Here is a 14,436-nt window from a genome sequence, read left to right on the forward strand (position 1 = left end):
TCTGTTAATAAAGGGGTGAGAGAGTTACATTTCTTCATGTCTAAAATATTGTTCTCAAGCGTTTGAAATGCATCCCACTACTTCCCTTAACATGGTTTCACGACAGGCTGCTGTTCCAGGGGCAAAAACTTTTCCCCACCTCCCAGGAGGAACGCCACAGCTAAGGAGGCCACAGCTAAGGTGACCACTGGCTCTCGGCTGGGGGTTCAGGGAAGTGGGAAATCGAAAGGAAACTGTTTCTGAACAGCAGGTCTTTAAGAGTCCGCGAGTGCCTTCAGCCTCACTGAGCCAGATCACGGGGACCAGAACTGCAGCCGCTTAGGGACCGGGCTTCTTTTAGGCATGCCTACGGAGAGCACGGAGTCACGAGTAAGCAAGCAGAGAGGGGAGAGCATCACTTACCAGTCGGGTTAGAGAGAAGCAACTGGTTCTCTTTGCAGGGTATGCTACCGCGGGCATCTTTTCTCTGCGTCCCCCCAGGACTAAATTCGCGGCCAACCAGAAGATGAAAACAAACTCCACGCTCGCGCGCACAGACACTCAAGGCTCGTCTCTAACCATTTCTCAGCACCCTATTGGCTAGCCGCACATCCCGCCCCCGCCCGTCGCAGTCCAATCTCCTTTCACCAGCTTCGCCCGATGCTCCTCCCTTCAGCCTCTCCTGTTGGACAATTCTGGCGTCACTCTTTCGGTCGCCTAAGGTCGAGTCGGTCCCAAGTCCCTGCCCCTGCTTCCCTATTGGCTAGTTTTGCTCCTGCCTGTTATCCTTACCCCGTGCTCCTCCAATGGCTGCTGCAACCGTCTTCGGTCCCTTCCCTCCCTGCTGTTCGCGCGGCCCCGCCCCCGCTCGGAACTCCGTCGTCCTTGTGGCTCGTTCGGCTCTCGCAAGTTGCGCGCTTGTTCTGGAGCGCGGCTGTTACGTTGGGCCGCGAGGGCAAGCGCCGCGCGAGGGGGATGGGGCGCGCGGCGGGCGAGTGAGGGGCGCGGGATGTCCGCGGGAGACGCGCGGGGAGCTCCCGGCGGCGGCTGAGAAGGAGGCTGCGGTCCGGCCGCCTTCCGCCCTCTCCCCGCTCATGACAGCGAGTGCTCGGCGGGGCGGCCCAGGCGACCACAGCGAGCCCGGCTGAGAGACGCAGCAGCGCCTCGGACGCCGCCGACAAAGTTTTGCTGCTCGGAGGCGGGCGGCGGCAGCGTAAAGTTTTTGTTCCCCCTTCGGCTTTTAATGGTGGGTCCTTCCGACTGAGCCGGGCGCGGGAGATTGCAGCGGGGCCCTGCTCCTCGTGGATTAAGGACGCGTTCCCTTCCCGGTCCCCCCCTCCCTTCCTTCCCCTCCATTTGGAAGCCACGGATCTTTTTCCGCCTTCGCCTGGTTCGGAAGCGGGTTGGGATTCGGCGGGGCTCCCTCCGAAAGGTCTCCTTGATTTGGGTGCAGAGCCTCTCGATCCGGAGTCTTCCGCCCGTCCTCGGCAGGGGCTACGACTCGGCGCTCCCTCCCCTCTTCCGCCCCCCTGAGCTCCCCCCGCCTGGTGTGAGATTTATGCTCGGAGAGAGAGCCGGGGGCCCCCGTGGCGTCTCCGCCGCCGCCTCCTCCGCCGCCTCGCGCAGCCATGTCGACGGCGATCTCCGCCGCGGAGAAAGTGGACGGCTTCACGCGGCGATCGGTGCGCAAGGCTCAGAAGCAGAAGCGATCGCAGGGCTCGTCACAGTTCCGGACCCAGAGCAGCCCCGTAGAGCTCGCCCCGCTGCCCCAGCTTAAAGGTAAGAGGCTTGGGGGGACTAGCCGGAGGCGGCGGCAGCAGCTCGCCTGCCCTCGAGCTACAGGTGAGGGGGGGGGGAGAGACCCGAAACAAAACAGGCGTCCAGTGCCCCGCGCGCTCCTCCTTCGCCTCCCCAGTTCTCTTTGAGCCGCCTCCTCCTCGCGTAGACTCCCAAACAAGCTCGTTTCTTGTCCGGAAGCGCCTGCCCTCTAGCCTTGCTCCCTGAGACTATTCCCGCCCCTTTTCCCCGGGATGTTAGGCGTCTCATTGAAAGAGGGATTAACCGCTTTCTTGCATTTTGAGGAGCTTGCGTTTTCCGTCATTAGGGCCTGTTGTCTGAGCCCTTGGGATTAAAGGCTTGTTTACCCTACTTTGAAGGAACTGGCTTTTAGAATGTGCGCTTGATAGTTAAGGATCTGGGATAGGACTGGGGTGGGTGATCTTGGGGCGGGGGGAAGTGTAAACCTACCAAAGAAAGTTATTCAAAATATATTAAGGCCTTATTTTTAGCCTGGTTTCTATCCCCCCCCCCCGATCCAAAAAAGCCTTGCGCTTGCCATCTGTCTCGCTTATTGTCAGTTTCCGTTCTTTAGAAGCTGAAGGGCTTGTGTTTGTTTTTGGAGTAGGAGTGCTCACACGGTTTGACAGGCTGTCAAAAGTTCATAACATTGTTTGTTTAAACTTATCAGCCATTTACTCTTTATGCCTTGTTCTACCCTCGGGATGAAACCAATGCAGAAATACCCGACTTTGTGATATTGCATGGCAGACTGTGCTTTCCTACAAATATAAATCCAAATATATAGATTTCAGTTTGTTTTAAATGAGAAAATATTGGCTGTGGTAGTAGTAAAAATGTGTAATGTAGATTAGCAAAGTGTGTTTTGACTATTTGTTTTTAATCTGAAGGTGTTTTATGTCAATGCTAGCTAGGTTCTTTAAAAATACCCTATTTTTTAATTGAATTTTGATACCACCCTCCCTTGCGGCTCAAGGCAGTTTACAATATAAATTTACAGTTCACAACTCCATCCAATTTTGGTACAGTATACATAACGATATAATGATCAAACTCATTAACTTGTATATTTATAAAACTTGTAGCTCATAAACATTGCAATCATTCAAATTGTTAACTATATAACTGTATACAATTGTCACTTGATGAAGTGGTGGGACTTGGGGTTGCCTTGTGTTGAATCAGGTGGCATATTTAGTGGGGGAGGGTTCTAGGGAGGCCCAAATGATGGTATCGGCTCAGTGGCCTCAACCAAAAGCTTAGTGGAAGAGCTGTATTTTGCAGGCCCCGCAGAACTGTGGTTGCTTCTGCAGGAGCTCATTCCAAAAAGTGGGGGCCAGGATGGAGAAAGCCCGGCCCGGTTGAGGCCAGAAGTGTTTCCTTGGAGCCAAGGAATCACCAACTTGTTGGAATTAAAGGTAAAGGTATCCCCTGTGCAAGCACTGGGTCATGTCTGACCCTTGGGGTGATGCCCTCTAGTGTTTTCATGGCAGACTCAATACAGGGTGGTTTGCCAGTGCCTTCCCCATTGTTGGAATTAGTTGAGCATAATTCTCTCTGGGGGACATAGGCAGAGAGGTAGTCCCTCAGGTACATTGGGCACAGGCCGCGTATGTCTTTGAAGGTGATTTGCCCAACCCACTGGGCCTCAGTATAAGATGAATTCAATGCTCTTTGCAGTATTCCACCCTTCTATGTTATTGTTATTACTATGTTAATGTTATTGTTATCACCACATTATGTTATTTTTATCACTTTTTTGGGGCGCGGCGGTCTATAAATCAAAATATAAATACATAAATAACAAATGGAGTTACCTGTATCGTTCTTCCTTCATGTAAATCACCCTGAGCCTTCAGGGAGGGTGATAAATAAGTACAATAATAAATAAATCCGGGATTCAATCAGTTGCTGGTGCAGATGTTGAAGTATAGGCTGAATGTGAGCCCTCGAAGGTGTTCCTGTGAGGACCCTGGCTGCTGCATTCTGTACCAATTCGAGTTTCCGAGTCAGGGATAAGGGTAGGCCTGCATGGAGCAAGTTACAGAAGTCCAATCTAGGGGTGACCGTCTCATGGATCACTGTGGCTAGGTGTTCTGGGACCAGATAGGGTCCCAGTAGCTAAGCTAGTAGCTTAGCTAGGTAAAGGTGGAGGAAATCCAGCCTTGCTACTTGAGACCTGTTCCTCCGTAGAGAGGGAGGCATCAAAGATCACGCCCAGGTTCTTGGCAGAGCGCACCACTGATAGCTGCAACCCATCCAGGTAGAGCAATTGCGCTTCCTTGCTGGATCCTTTCCTACCCAGCTACAGGATTTATGTCTTTGAAGGGTTGAGTTTCAGATGGTTTGGTGTGAACCATCCCGTCACTGCTCCCAGATATTATGATTAGAAATTGTATGCAGTCATTTAATCTTGAAGCTTATTTGTAAATTTCGTTGTATGTGTTCAGTTTCTGATATCCAGCTGTCGGATGTTGCTTTAGATATTACCACGTTCTTACATACAAATGACTAGGAAATTAGATTAAATAACAATAATAGTTATGTAGATACATTTGTATTTGTGAAGAAAAGACTTAGTCACATGCAACTTTTCAATACACACCTAGGTAAGCTATCTATATACTAGTAGGATTGTCACATTTTATGATGTACACAAGTTCCCTTTGTGTAGAAATTTGCCACTGTGAATGAAGCAGTCCTTAATTATAGATTGTCCATGTACATAATTTATGTTGACATTCATAGATTCATAGGATTGCATTCCACCGGCTGGGAAAGATGGCCAGATAACAAGTTTGTGTGAAAAATTATGCCAATGTAAAAATTTAGCTCGCTTTAAATTTAGTCAGCTTTTAAACTTTTATTGCAAGGCTGATAATTCAGAAAGTATATTCCTAGTAAAAGAATGTTCATGCATAAGCTACGGTTTCAGTATCTCTTACCATTTTTGAAGGTGTGGTGTGGGGTTATGAGGTATCATGCACTTTTGTGAGAGATTTCTGAATTTTGAGCTTACATCTTTTTCTTCTGGAAAGTGGAGGAGGTAGCTAAGACTAGTGGGGGATATGTTTTGCAGGACTAGTAAATCCACGGTGATCACTCAGATTTGTATCCGATACATTCTCCTCAGGAAATGAGCAGTAGAAACGGACAGAAAGTGGGGTCAAGTCACACCTGACTGTAGGGTTTTCAAGGCAAGAGGTGAACAGGGGCGGTTGCCATTGCCTGCCTGTGCTTGCCAACCCTGCACCTCTTTAGTGGTCTCCCATCCAAGTACTCACTAGGGCTGGTTGTGCTTAGCATCCGAGATCCAGTGAGATCAGACTGTTTTGGCCTAGGGTGCACTAGGAATTCCAACACTGATAGGTAGCTGCTCTGGAGTAAAATTGCCTAATAATAAACTAGTATTTATTGCTTAGTAGAGGGGTAGTCAAACTGTGGTCCTCCAGATGTTCATGGACTACAATTCCCATGAGCCCCCGCCAGCAAAATCTGGTAGGGGCTCATGGGAATTGTAGTCCATGAACATCTGGAGGACCACAGGTTGACTACCCCTGGCTTAGTAGATGACCCACCTTTTTGCAGAAATTTCTAAATTATGGTACTAGTAATTATGCTATATAATTCTGTGTACATTTTCTTTAACATTGGACTCGGCTTTGGGAAATCCCGGGTTTGAAGCTTGCCGGATGACCTTGGTATAGTCACACACTTTCAGCCTACCTTACCTCACAGGATTGATGTGAGGATAAAATGGAGGAGAAGCGAATAATGTAAGCTGGTTTAGGTCCCCATGAAGGAGAAAGGCAGGATGGCAATACAGTAAATACATTTTACTCCAGGGAATGGTAGAGGACAGGAAGGCCTGGAAGTTCATTGTCCATGGGGTCGCAATGGGTCGGACACGACTTCGCAACTAACAGCAAAAACCTGAGATTAACCTAAAGTCTACTCCTGCACATAATAGATACATTTTGAGAAATATTTTGGGCCTTGTAGTATCAGTACTAGATACGTTTATTATAGTCGGTGACCAGCACAAATACAAATACAGTTTGTGACAATTACAAATACCAGTACAATATACAACAGGTAGTATCAACACTGTGTTTTGTATTACTGGCTTTTGTTCTGTGGTTTTCCTAAAGTATTACAGCTAACAATAGTGCAATTAATTGCAGTTGGCCTTATTGCATAATGTGTGGCATTTTCTGAAAATGCATAGGTACAATGCACTGAACTGCAAACTTGCACAAGGCATTAGCATTCATTCTATTTGAGCAAAATAGGCAGTAAATCACGCTGAGTAAATGGTGAATGATGAGATAACATGACAGGTGAGTTGGGAGTAGCATAATCCTAGTCTCCTTGCAGAAAACAATGACCCACATACACATGAAAAATCCATGTATGCAGTAGAACTTGTCTTTTCTGTCCTGCATGTTAAATACTACTTAATTTAAAGTGCTTGCCATATAACAAGCCTGCACAGTTTTTGACCCACTGAAAATGACCCATTAGCTATGTATTATAGCCTGCCAGATGCTTGGCGACCATCCCTGTTTTTGCAGTTTTAGGCAAACAGTAAAATGAAGTTTCTGAAATCCCTGATGGGTTGAATTAAGCTTGTGGAGTGGGCATTGCAAGTGAGTCTCAGTTGTATGATAAGTCCTGCAATACAGGATTTAGGGAATAGGGAATGACAAAATTGGGGGAAATAAGCACTTTATGTGTACATGTGGCAGAGTTGATTGACATGCGACTGTTAGCATTCCAAGTGTTCTTTGGTTAGTCACTTGTAATTAAAATGGATCTTCCAGTGTCAGTGACATTTTTGCTTCTTGTTTGAAGAAGAGCTGGTTCTTATATGCTGCCTTTCTCTACCAGAAGGAGGCTCAGAATGGCTCACAATCCCCTTCCCTTTCCTCTCCCCACAACAGACACCCTGTGAGGTGGGTGAGGCTGCGAGAGCCCTGATATTACTGCTTGGTAAGAACAGCATTACCAGTGCTGTGGCAAGCCCAAGGTCACCCAGCTGGCTGCATTTGGGGGAGTGAGGAATTAAACCTGGCTCACCAGATTGGAAGTCTGTGCTCCTAACCACTACACCAAGCTGGCTTTGTTAGTGGTCGGACCTTCAGTCTTCAAGCAGTGCCTTGACAAATATTTGTCAGGGATGTTTCAGGGCAGGGGTGGCCAAACTGCAGCTCTTCAGATGTCCATGGACTACAATTTCCTTGAGCCCCTCTGTTTAGAAGTCTCTGTATCTCCCACCTTTTCTCAGTGCATGCAACCAAAAGGCTTTGTCCTTGTCTGCAGTTAGCCTAACACCTAGCTCTTAGTAATGTAGCAGAGAACACTGCATCTGGTTGGACAATATACTTGAGAGGCACATTCATTCCTGCTCAGTCTCTCTCTCTCTTTACTGTCTTTCCTTTGACTCTTGTCCGCCCAAGAGGAATGGAAAATTAAAGATGGTGCAGGGTAATGGAAACTGGGGGGAAATGCAGCTACATACATTGTATCACTACCAGGAATAATAGACTGATATTTGAATCCAATTATTTCAATCCAAAAGTCAAATCTTGGTTTGGTTTAACTTGGAACATATTTTGATTATTCCTTGAATGCAGATACAAATGTAAATACACTTTCCATTGTATGCTAATTATTTGGTACAGACTTTTCTTCTCCAGAATATTTAAGAATCCAACTTTAAAGATTTATTTTCTAGAAATGAGAATGAGAAGAAGCTTTGTAATGAGTTTTTAGTATGGAGGTTTCTAAAAATTATTAAGTATTATTAAATGTTTTCATATGGTAATACAAAGTTTCCATGTCTTCCAAACAACTATTCTTGAACTTACATTCTTTAAGAAGTGACCTCTTATCCTTAGAATGCTTGTATTTTTAAAGTAAATTTTCATGAACAGTAATTGCTAAATATAGAACCCATTGACAGTCTTCACATGAAGAACTTTTTCTATTTAAATCTTCTGCATGTTCAGTGCCAGCTTAGTATTGAATTTCTTTTTCCATGTTTATTGCTTTCATGTCGAGTTAGATTGTAGCTATGTTGATTAAATTTAGACTAGATGGAAACAAACTGTTGCTCTAGAACAATTGTCTTTATGTGGTCTAGAGCCCTCTTTGTAATTTATATTGTGCCATTTTCCCACACAAAATCAAATGAATTCGATGGTAATGAAAACTGACTAGTTAACTCTATACTTGTACATCAGCAATTGTGGATATGTTTTAAACTGTTAGTCTATTTTTGTTTGAGATAAGGAAGACATCCTATCACACCTGGGTATATCATCCTAAAAGGTAAAGGTATCCCCTGTGCAAGCATCGGGTCATGTCTGACCCTTGGGGTGACGCCCTCTAGCGTTTTCATGGCAGACGCAATACGGGATGGTTTGCCAGTGCCTTCCCCAGTCATTACCATTTACCCCCCAGCAAGCTGGGTACTCATTTTACCGACCTCGGAAGGATGGAAGGCTGAGTCAACCTTGAGCCGGCTGCTGGGATTGAACTCCCAGCCTCATGGGCAGAACTTCAGACTGCATATCATCCTAGGAGGCAACAAATTAGTTGCCTTCTAACCCCTTTTGTCTGCCTCTGCTCTGCAAAATCTTATGCATCATCTTTATGTCACAACAGAGCTTCAAGGCAAAGCTACAGGCGGAGAAGGGCCTTTCCAGATGATGGAGGGGGCAAAATACAACTTGCTGCCAAAGCACCCACCCAAGTATAGCAAAGTAGGGAAGTCCTACAGGCCTAACTCAGTCCTTAGCTCCACAGGACTGAGCATCTGGTATGATTAATGAGTGAGAAGTCATGACTTCTTGGGACGTGATTCATTTGGGGTGGGATCCTGTATCCATTATTGTTGCTCCCCTTCATTCTAGGATTGAAGGAATTTCTGAACAGAGAGTCAAAAAGTCACAAGTCTCCAGGAAAAGATATAGTGAGATTCCCCAGCCCTGCAGAATCTCTTTTTGGCTTGCAACAGCACCTCCAGCATAGACAATCCATTTATCCTTCATTCAGATTAGTAGAGGAGATTCATTCAGATGCCTTTGGGAATTAGTCTTCATAGTGAGGAGTGGTAGAAGATGATCCTCTCTGCAAAGTTAGCAGTGCAAAATATCTGTTATCTCTGGAAGAGCTTCCACTTATTGCTATATAAAGAACTAGAATTCTACAACTTTCCCCCTAGAAGTAGAGCAACCTGAACTTCTGGAGGAGGAATACCAGCATGGGACCCAACAAGGAGGCTGGGCTCTATTTTCCCATGGGTTTTTAAAAATAGGGATCAAGGTGGAGTGGGTGATTCCTTCATACCAGCACATTCATGTGGAAAAGATAAAAAGGATGCATGTCTTCTGACAGTGTCAAAATTGCTTAAAATTATAGATGTAAAAGAACCAACCAATAGTTTGGCTTCTAGAATTATATTGCCCCAAGAAGGAATGTTCAAGATTGCTATTGCCTGGAAGAGTGAAGAGCAGTACTGCTCAGATCTCATGAGGTTGATGGCACTGAGCACTGGAATATTGGCAGTTCCCTCACTAATACTCTCGTGGTTTTGGAAATGGATGAAATAATTTTCTGATCTCAACTAGAATGTCATTGTCTGTCTTGGCAGGCCAGAGAACATGACTCTGTTTGTGTCTGATGTTTGGTTGGACTGTGTGAAATTTTCTGTAAGAGCCAATGTGCCTAATATGAATATAGTTTCAGAGGGTAGCAATTCATATGTGATTAAGGGAACTTTGACTCTTTGAAGTGAGTACTACAAAAAGCTTGTTCATCTCTAAGGTGCTACTGGACTTGAGTCATGGTGTCTGATGTAGCAGTCAGATGTCACTGGTAGTTGAGAACGTGGGCGGTAGATCCTTGATTGAATTCTTATGAATCTTTTCTTGTTACAGTGGGCCTCCCTGGCCAATCTTAGCTCACTCTCAGCTTTGGCCTTTCTGATGATTGATCTACAGTGCCTAGTAACCTGTAGGAGCTCTGTCCTTCCCTCCATTTCCTGAACACTTCCCTTTTCTTTCTTAGTTCCTCTTGAAGTTCTCTGTTCATCCAAATAGGCTTCTTAGAGCTCCTGCAGTATTTTCGTCTTTCTGGGATAGTCATGGATTGAGCATGCAATAGCTCTTGTTTGAGTAGCGCCCACCCTTCACATTATTATTATTATTATTATTATTATTATTATTATTATTATTATTATTATTATTATTATTATTCTATTTATTTCCCGCCACTCCTTACAGGCTCATGGCGGGTAACAGTAGTCTTAAAATCCACCATTAAAACCCCCACTAAAAGACTATAAAATACCCAACACGGCGGTTAATACCACTCTCCCCTACCCAAACAAGGGCTTTGGTGAATGGAGGGTAATGATGAATACTTCAAACCCCTAGGGGGGCAGTGTTCTTCCTCGCCAATCCCAGCCTCAACCATAGACCTGGCGGGAGAGCTCTGTTTTACAGGCCCTGCGGAACACTGAAAAGCCCCCACAGGGCCCACATCTCACTTCCCTTCCAGCATTCTTGTCCATGGTATGACACTCATCATGTCTCTGAGTTTATTAACAAAAATCCAACATCCGTATCTGGCTACCAGCTTCCTTGCCCCCCCATCTCAAAAGGAATTCTATGAGGACATGGTCACTTCCCCCTAGGGTCCCCACCTCCTTCCCCTCATCCACCAACTCTTGCCTATTGGTCAGTATTAAGTCCAGTATGGCTGAACCTCTTGTGGGTTCATATACCATTTGATAAATGAAATTGTCAGCCAGGCAGGTCAGAAAGTTGCATGGCTGAGGACGCTTCGCAGAGTTTGTTTCCCAGCACACATCTGGGAAATTGAAGATGCCCATGATTACTTGTTACTTGAGTAACAAGTATGCTCAGAATACAGCAAATACACATTTCCAAGTCACTTTGACCCTAGAGCCATCTATACACATTCCACCATTGATTTCCAGTGTAATAGTGTGAGACTCAGAGTGGTGCAGTGGTTAAGAGCGGCAGATTCTAATCCGGAGAACTGGGTTTGATTCCTCACTCCTCAGTATGAAGCCTGTTGAGTGACCTTTGGCCAGCCCCATCTACCTCACAAAGTGCCTGTTGTGGAGAGAGGAAAAACATTGTAAGTTGCTTTGAGAAGCCTAAAGATAGAGAAATGCAGGGTTTAAAAACTAATCAAAATGATCGAGCAGGAGAAAGGGTGATCATTATCTCTTTGCCCCTCGATTTGCTTTCCAGCCTGGAGGCTTCTGTTGGAGAAGGAAAAGCTTCAGTCCAATGCAGGTGGTGTTGCTACAGATGTTTTCCTTTGTTCAGATGGGCTCAGACCAGGTTCTGAGGCTGAACCCACTGAAGCTGGTGATAGTGATGATTAGTATATTAGAAACCAAAGATGGCGGTCCAACTTATGTGTCATCTACATGCAGAGTATTTTCTGAGCGTGCTTTGTCTACTGTTGAGACAGGGCTTGGAGACTAGCCTGTCTCTGAGTCCCATCAGTTCCGATACTCTTCTCACACGTAGAAGGAGCACCTACAGTAAATTCATCATGACTTGCTATTGATTGGTAAAGTACAGGAAGTCTCACTGTGGTAACATTCAGGTGAAAAGACAGTACTAAAGTAGATGTCTGGATTCTTAGATACTTATTCACTAAATTTTTATAACCCTCTTTAAGCAGTCCTTAAGAAATCCTTGATTCAAGATTTAGAAGGCAGGGAGGATGGGAAAGGAAATTAGAGAATATGGGGTGATGGTGGTAATGAACCTTATTTTCCAACTGTTTTGTGTGCTGTGTATTAAGTGTTGTGTGCTAGTAAACTTAGACTTGAACATACTTTTTAAAAATATATAACATGGCTAAAGATATCAAAATTCAGTAAAATAAAGCATTTTAATAATGGGTAAATAAAACTGTAGACCTAATTCATGGGGGCAGTTTTAAAAAGCAAGATGAAAGTGAGACTCTGCCTTTTCTTGTAGTCTAAAAATCACAAAGATGTGCATGAAGGATTGGGCATCTAGCGTATATTTCTGCTCTGTGTCCACATCAATTCCTCTAATCTCAAAGTCAAGTATGCTAAGATTTTTAAACTGAACTGAGAATGGGGAGTTGGATTAGTTTTGATTCACTCCCCCCCTGGAATATTCTAATCTTGAAATTGCCTTGTTCCCATTGATAATTGTAGCGAATGAGAGAAAGTGTGTCTCTGTTCATTCTCCTAGACTACTATACTATGGAGGTTCTCTGTGCTGGTTAACATCTACATAAAATTGTTTGGAGAGATTGTCCAGGGATTTGGGAGTAAGCTTATCACTATACTGCTGCCACTTTTAACTCTCTTTCCAAACAGCTAAGTCAGGTCTGGAAGTCCTTAACAGGTGTTTGAAGAAAGTAATGGAATGGATGAGTTCCAATAAACTGAAATTCAATCCATACAAGACTGGATTGATCCCTGAGTAGCAACCTCTCTGACATGGAATAAAGAGTACTAAAAAAATAAGAGCCATTACTTCAAATTATGCCTTGGAAACAGTCAGCCAGTGTAGTTTTTTTTGGAAGCAGCACACCCAATCTACATGTGTATTCGCTTGAAATCTACCATTTTGGCATTCAGAACCCTAATGAAGACCTGGTTTTGGCGAGGCTTTTAACCAAGTTACTAAATTTTTCTAACTTTTTTTTTTAGGTTATTTGGTCATGTTTCATAGTTTATGCTGACTTGTTTGTGTTTGTATTGATCATTTGCTGGTAATTGTTTGTTTATTCACCAGTTGGTCATACTAATTTTACAATCTTTGGTCTGGGTTGCTCTTTCTGTGATAGGCTGTTGTATAATTGTAATTGTCCTATAGTTTTGTGCTATTTATGAGCTAGTTTAGGTAGCTTTGTTCCAGAGAAATAGCAGCCAGCAAACTAATAAAATGTTGTGCTACAACACGGTAATGGAAAGTGTTGTGAAGTTGCAGCCAATTTATGACAGCTCTGTAAGGTTTTTAAGGCAAGGGACAAATAGAGATGACAGGTTGCCTCTTAATAATGGTTCTATCAAATTCCTTGAACTGCCAAGATGTGGCTCATCATGAAATAGATGGTGTTCAGGATAGGCACTAGGGTAAGCTGGAGAACTTAAGATGTGTTTTGAGCATACATAAGTTTATGTATTTATATTTATTTATTTATTTATTTATTACATTTGTATACCACCCTCCCCTAAGGCTCAGGGCCGTTAACATAGAACATAGCAGAATGATACATCAAACTCACTGATTATAATGAATGGAAGGTAACTGTAATAATAACAATGAACAGAGAAAATAACATTCTAACAAAGTGAACAATCTAACAGGCCTGTAATTGGTCAAATCTGTCTCATGGGTTCAAGGGAAGGAGGTTCAGGGCCCAGTAGATGTTGTTTAGTTTTGGTCGACCTCAACCAAATGTTTGGTGAAGGAGCTCCCTTTTGCAGGCTCTGTAGAACTGTTTTAGTTCCATTAGGGTCCTGATTTCCTCTGGGAGCTCATTCCACCAGGTGGGGGCCAGGAGAGAGAAGGCTCTGGCCCTGATTGAGGTCAGGCAGACTTTCTTGGGACCAGGGATCACTAGCCGGTTGGAGGTGGCATAGCACAGAGCTCTCCTCACACTTGGCACTGGAAATTATAAAGGTCATCAAATGTTAGGAAACAAGTCGATAAGAAATTATAAAGTGAGCTCTTCTCATAGTTGTAATTAACTAGAATTAACTTTACATTTATTGGTTAAGACTTTGTTTTTTAGTTTGCCAGTTATATATAGATACTAGGTATTAAAGTTCAGGTTGTCAGGGTAACGTGATGCTATATAATCTTGTGGACTATTTCTTGTGCAACTGCAGCCATTATGAAGCTATTTCATTTAAAAAGTCTTAGTTATTATTTTTATAACTTACATACATCTGAAAAAGATGAAGAGCTACTGGTGAAAGTACTTAAAAGTCCTGACTATGATAATAACCTTTTGAGATAAGCTGAGTAATTTTACCAGCATATATGTATCTATTAGGAATGAGCTGCAGTGTCACCAATAAGCAGATGAAACCCAGCTCCATCTTTCTTTTCTAGATACTTCTTGGAGTAATGGGACAAATGAGGATGACCAAGCTGAAACTAATTCTGACAAAACAGACATTCTCTGGGTTGGTAGAAAGGCAGTCCAGGGACCTGATGTCTCTCCTGTCTTGGATAGAGTTATACTCCCCTTGAAAAATCAGGTTCATCGCATGGGAATGCTGCTTGACACATAAGTCACCTTAGAAAACCAGATGGCGGCTTCTGCCTAGTTTTGGCTGGTGCATCAGCTATGCCCACTCCTGGTTTAGTCAGATCTAGCCACAATGATCCATGCCTTAGTTACATCTTGACTGGACTATTGCAGTGCACTCTGGGCTACTCTTAAACAGTGTTTGGAAGCTGCAGCTATGCTGAATGCTGTGGCTAGACTGCTAATTGGGGGTATCTACTGGGAGTGTGTGACCTTGATACTACAGCAATTATACTGTCTACCAATCCACACCCAAGCCCAATTCAAGGTGTTGGTTTTGTCCTTTCAAGCCCTACATGACTTGGAACCAGG

At 44.1% G+C, this 14,436-nt stretch overlaps 1 protein-coding gene and 2 long non-coding RNA genes across 5 annotated transcripts in view; 1 reads left to right on the forward strand and 2 right to left on the reverse strand.

The window, feature by feature from the left end:
* Positions 1-852, reverse strand: part of LOC143838013 (uncharacterized) — an 83,925-nt gene extending 83,073 nt beyond the window's left edge. For all 3 annotated transcript variants that reach the window (XR_013231199.1, XR_013231198.1, XR_013231200.1), the window contains exon 1: positions 403-852. This is a non-coding gene — a long non-coding RNA (uncharacterized LOC143838013). The remainder of the gene's footprint in view (positions 1-402) is intronic.
* Positions 853-956: 104 nt separating this feature from the next.
* PPP2R5A (protein phosphatase 2 regulatory subunit B'alpha) overlaps positions 957-14,436 on the forward strand; it is a 56,365-nt gene continuing 42,885 nt past the window's right edge. The window contains exon 1 of the mRNA XM_077338670.1: positions 957-1,758. Within this exon, the coding sequence (XP_077194785.1) occupies positions 1,608-1,758 (151 nt within the window). The 5' untranslated portion in view covers positions 957-1,607. The remainder of the gene's footprint in view (positions 1,759-14,436) is intronic.
* Positions 12,451-14,436, reverse strand: part of LOC143838022 (uncharacterized) — a 29,420-nt gene continuing 27,434 nt past the window's right edge. The window contains exon 3 of the long non-coding RNA XR_013231204.1: positions 12,451-13,475. This is a non-coding gene — a long non-coding RNA (uncharacterized LOC143838022). The remainder of the gene's footprint in view (positions 13,476-14,436) is intronic.

The sequence above is a fragment of the Paroedura picta genome, chromosome 1, assembly GCF_049243985.1.
Source record: "Paroedura picta isolate Pp20150507F chromosome 1, Ppicta_v3.0, whole genome shotgun sequence".
In the NCBI taxonomy this organism is placed as follows: Eukaryota; Metazoa; Chordata; class Lepidosauria; order Squamata; family Gekkonidae; genus Paroedura; species Paroedura picta.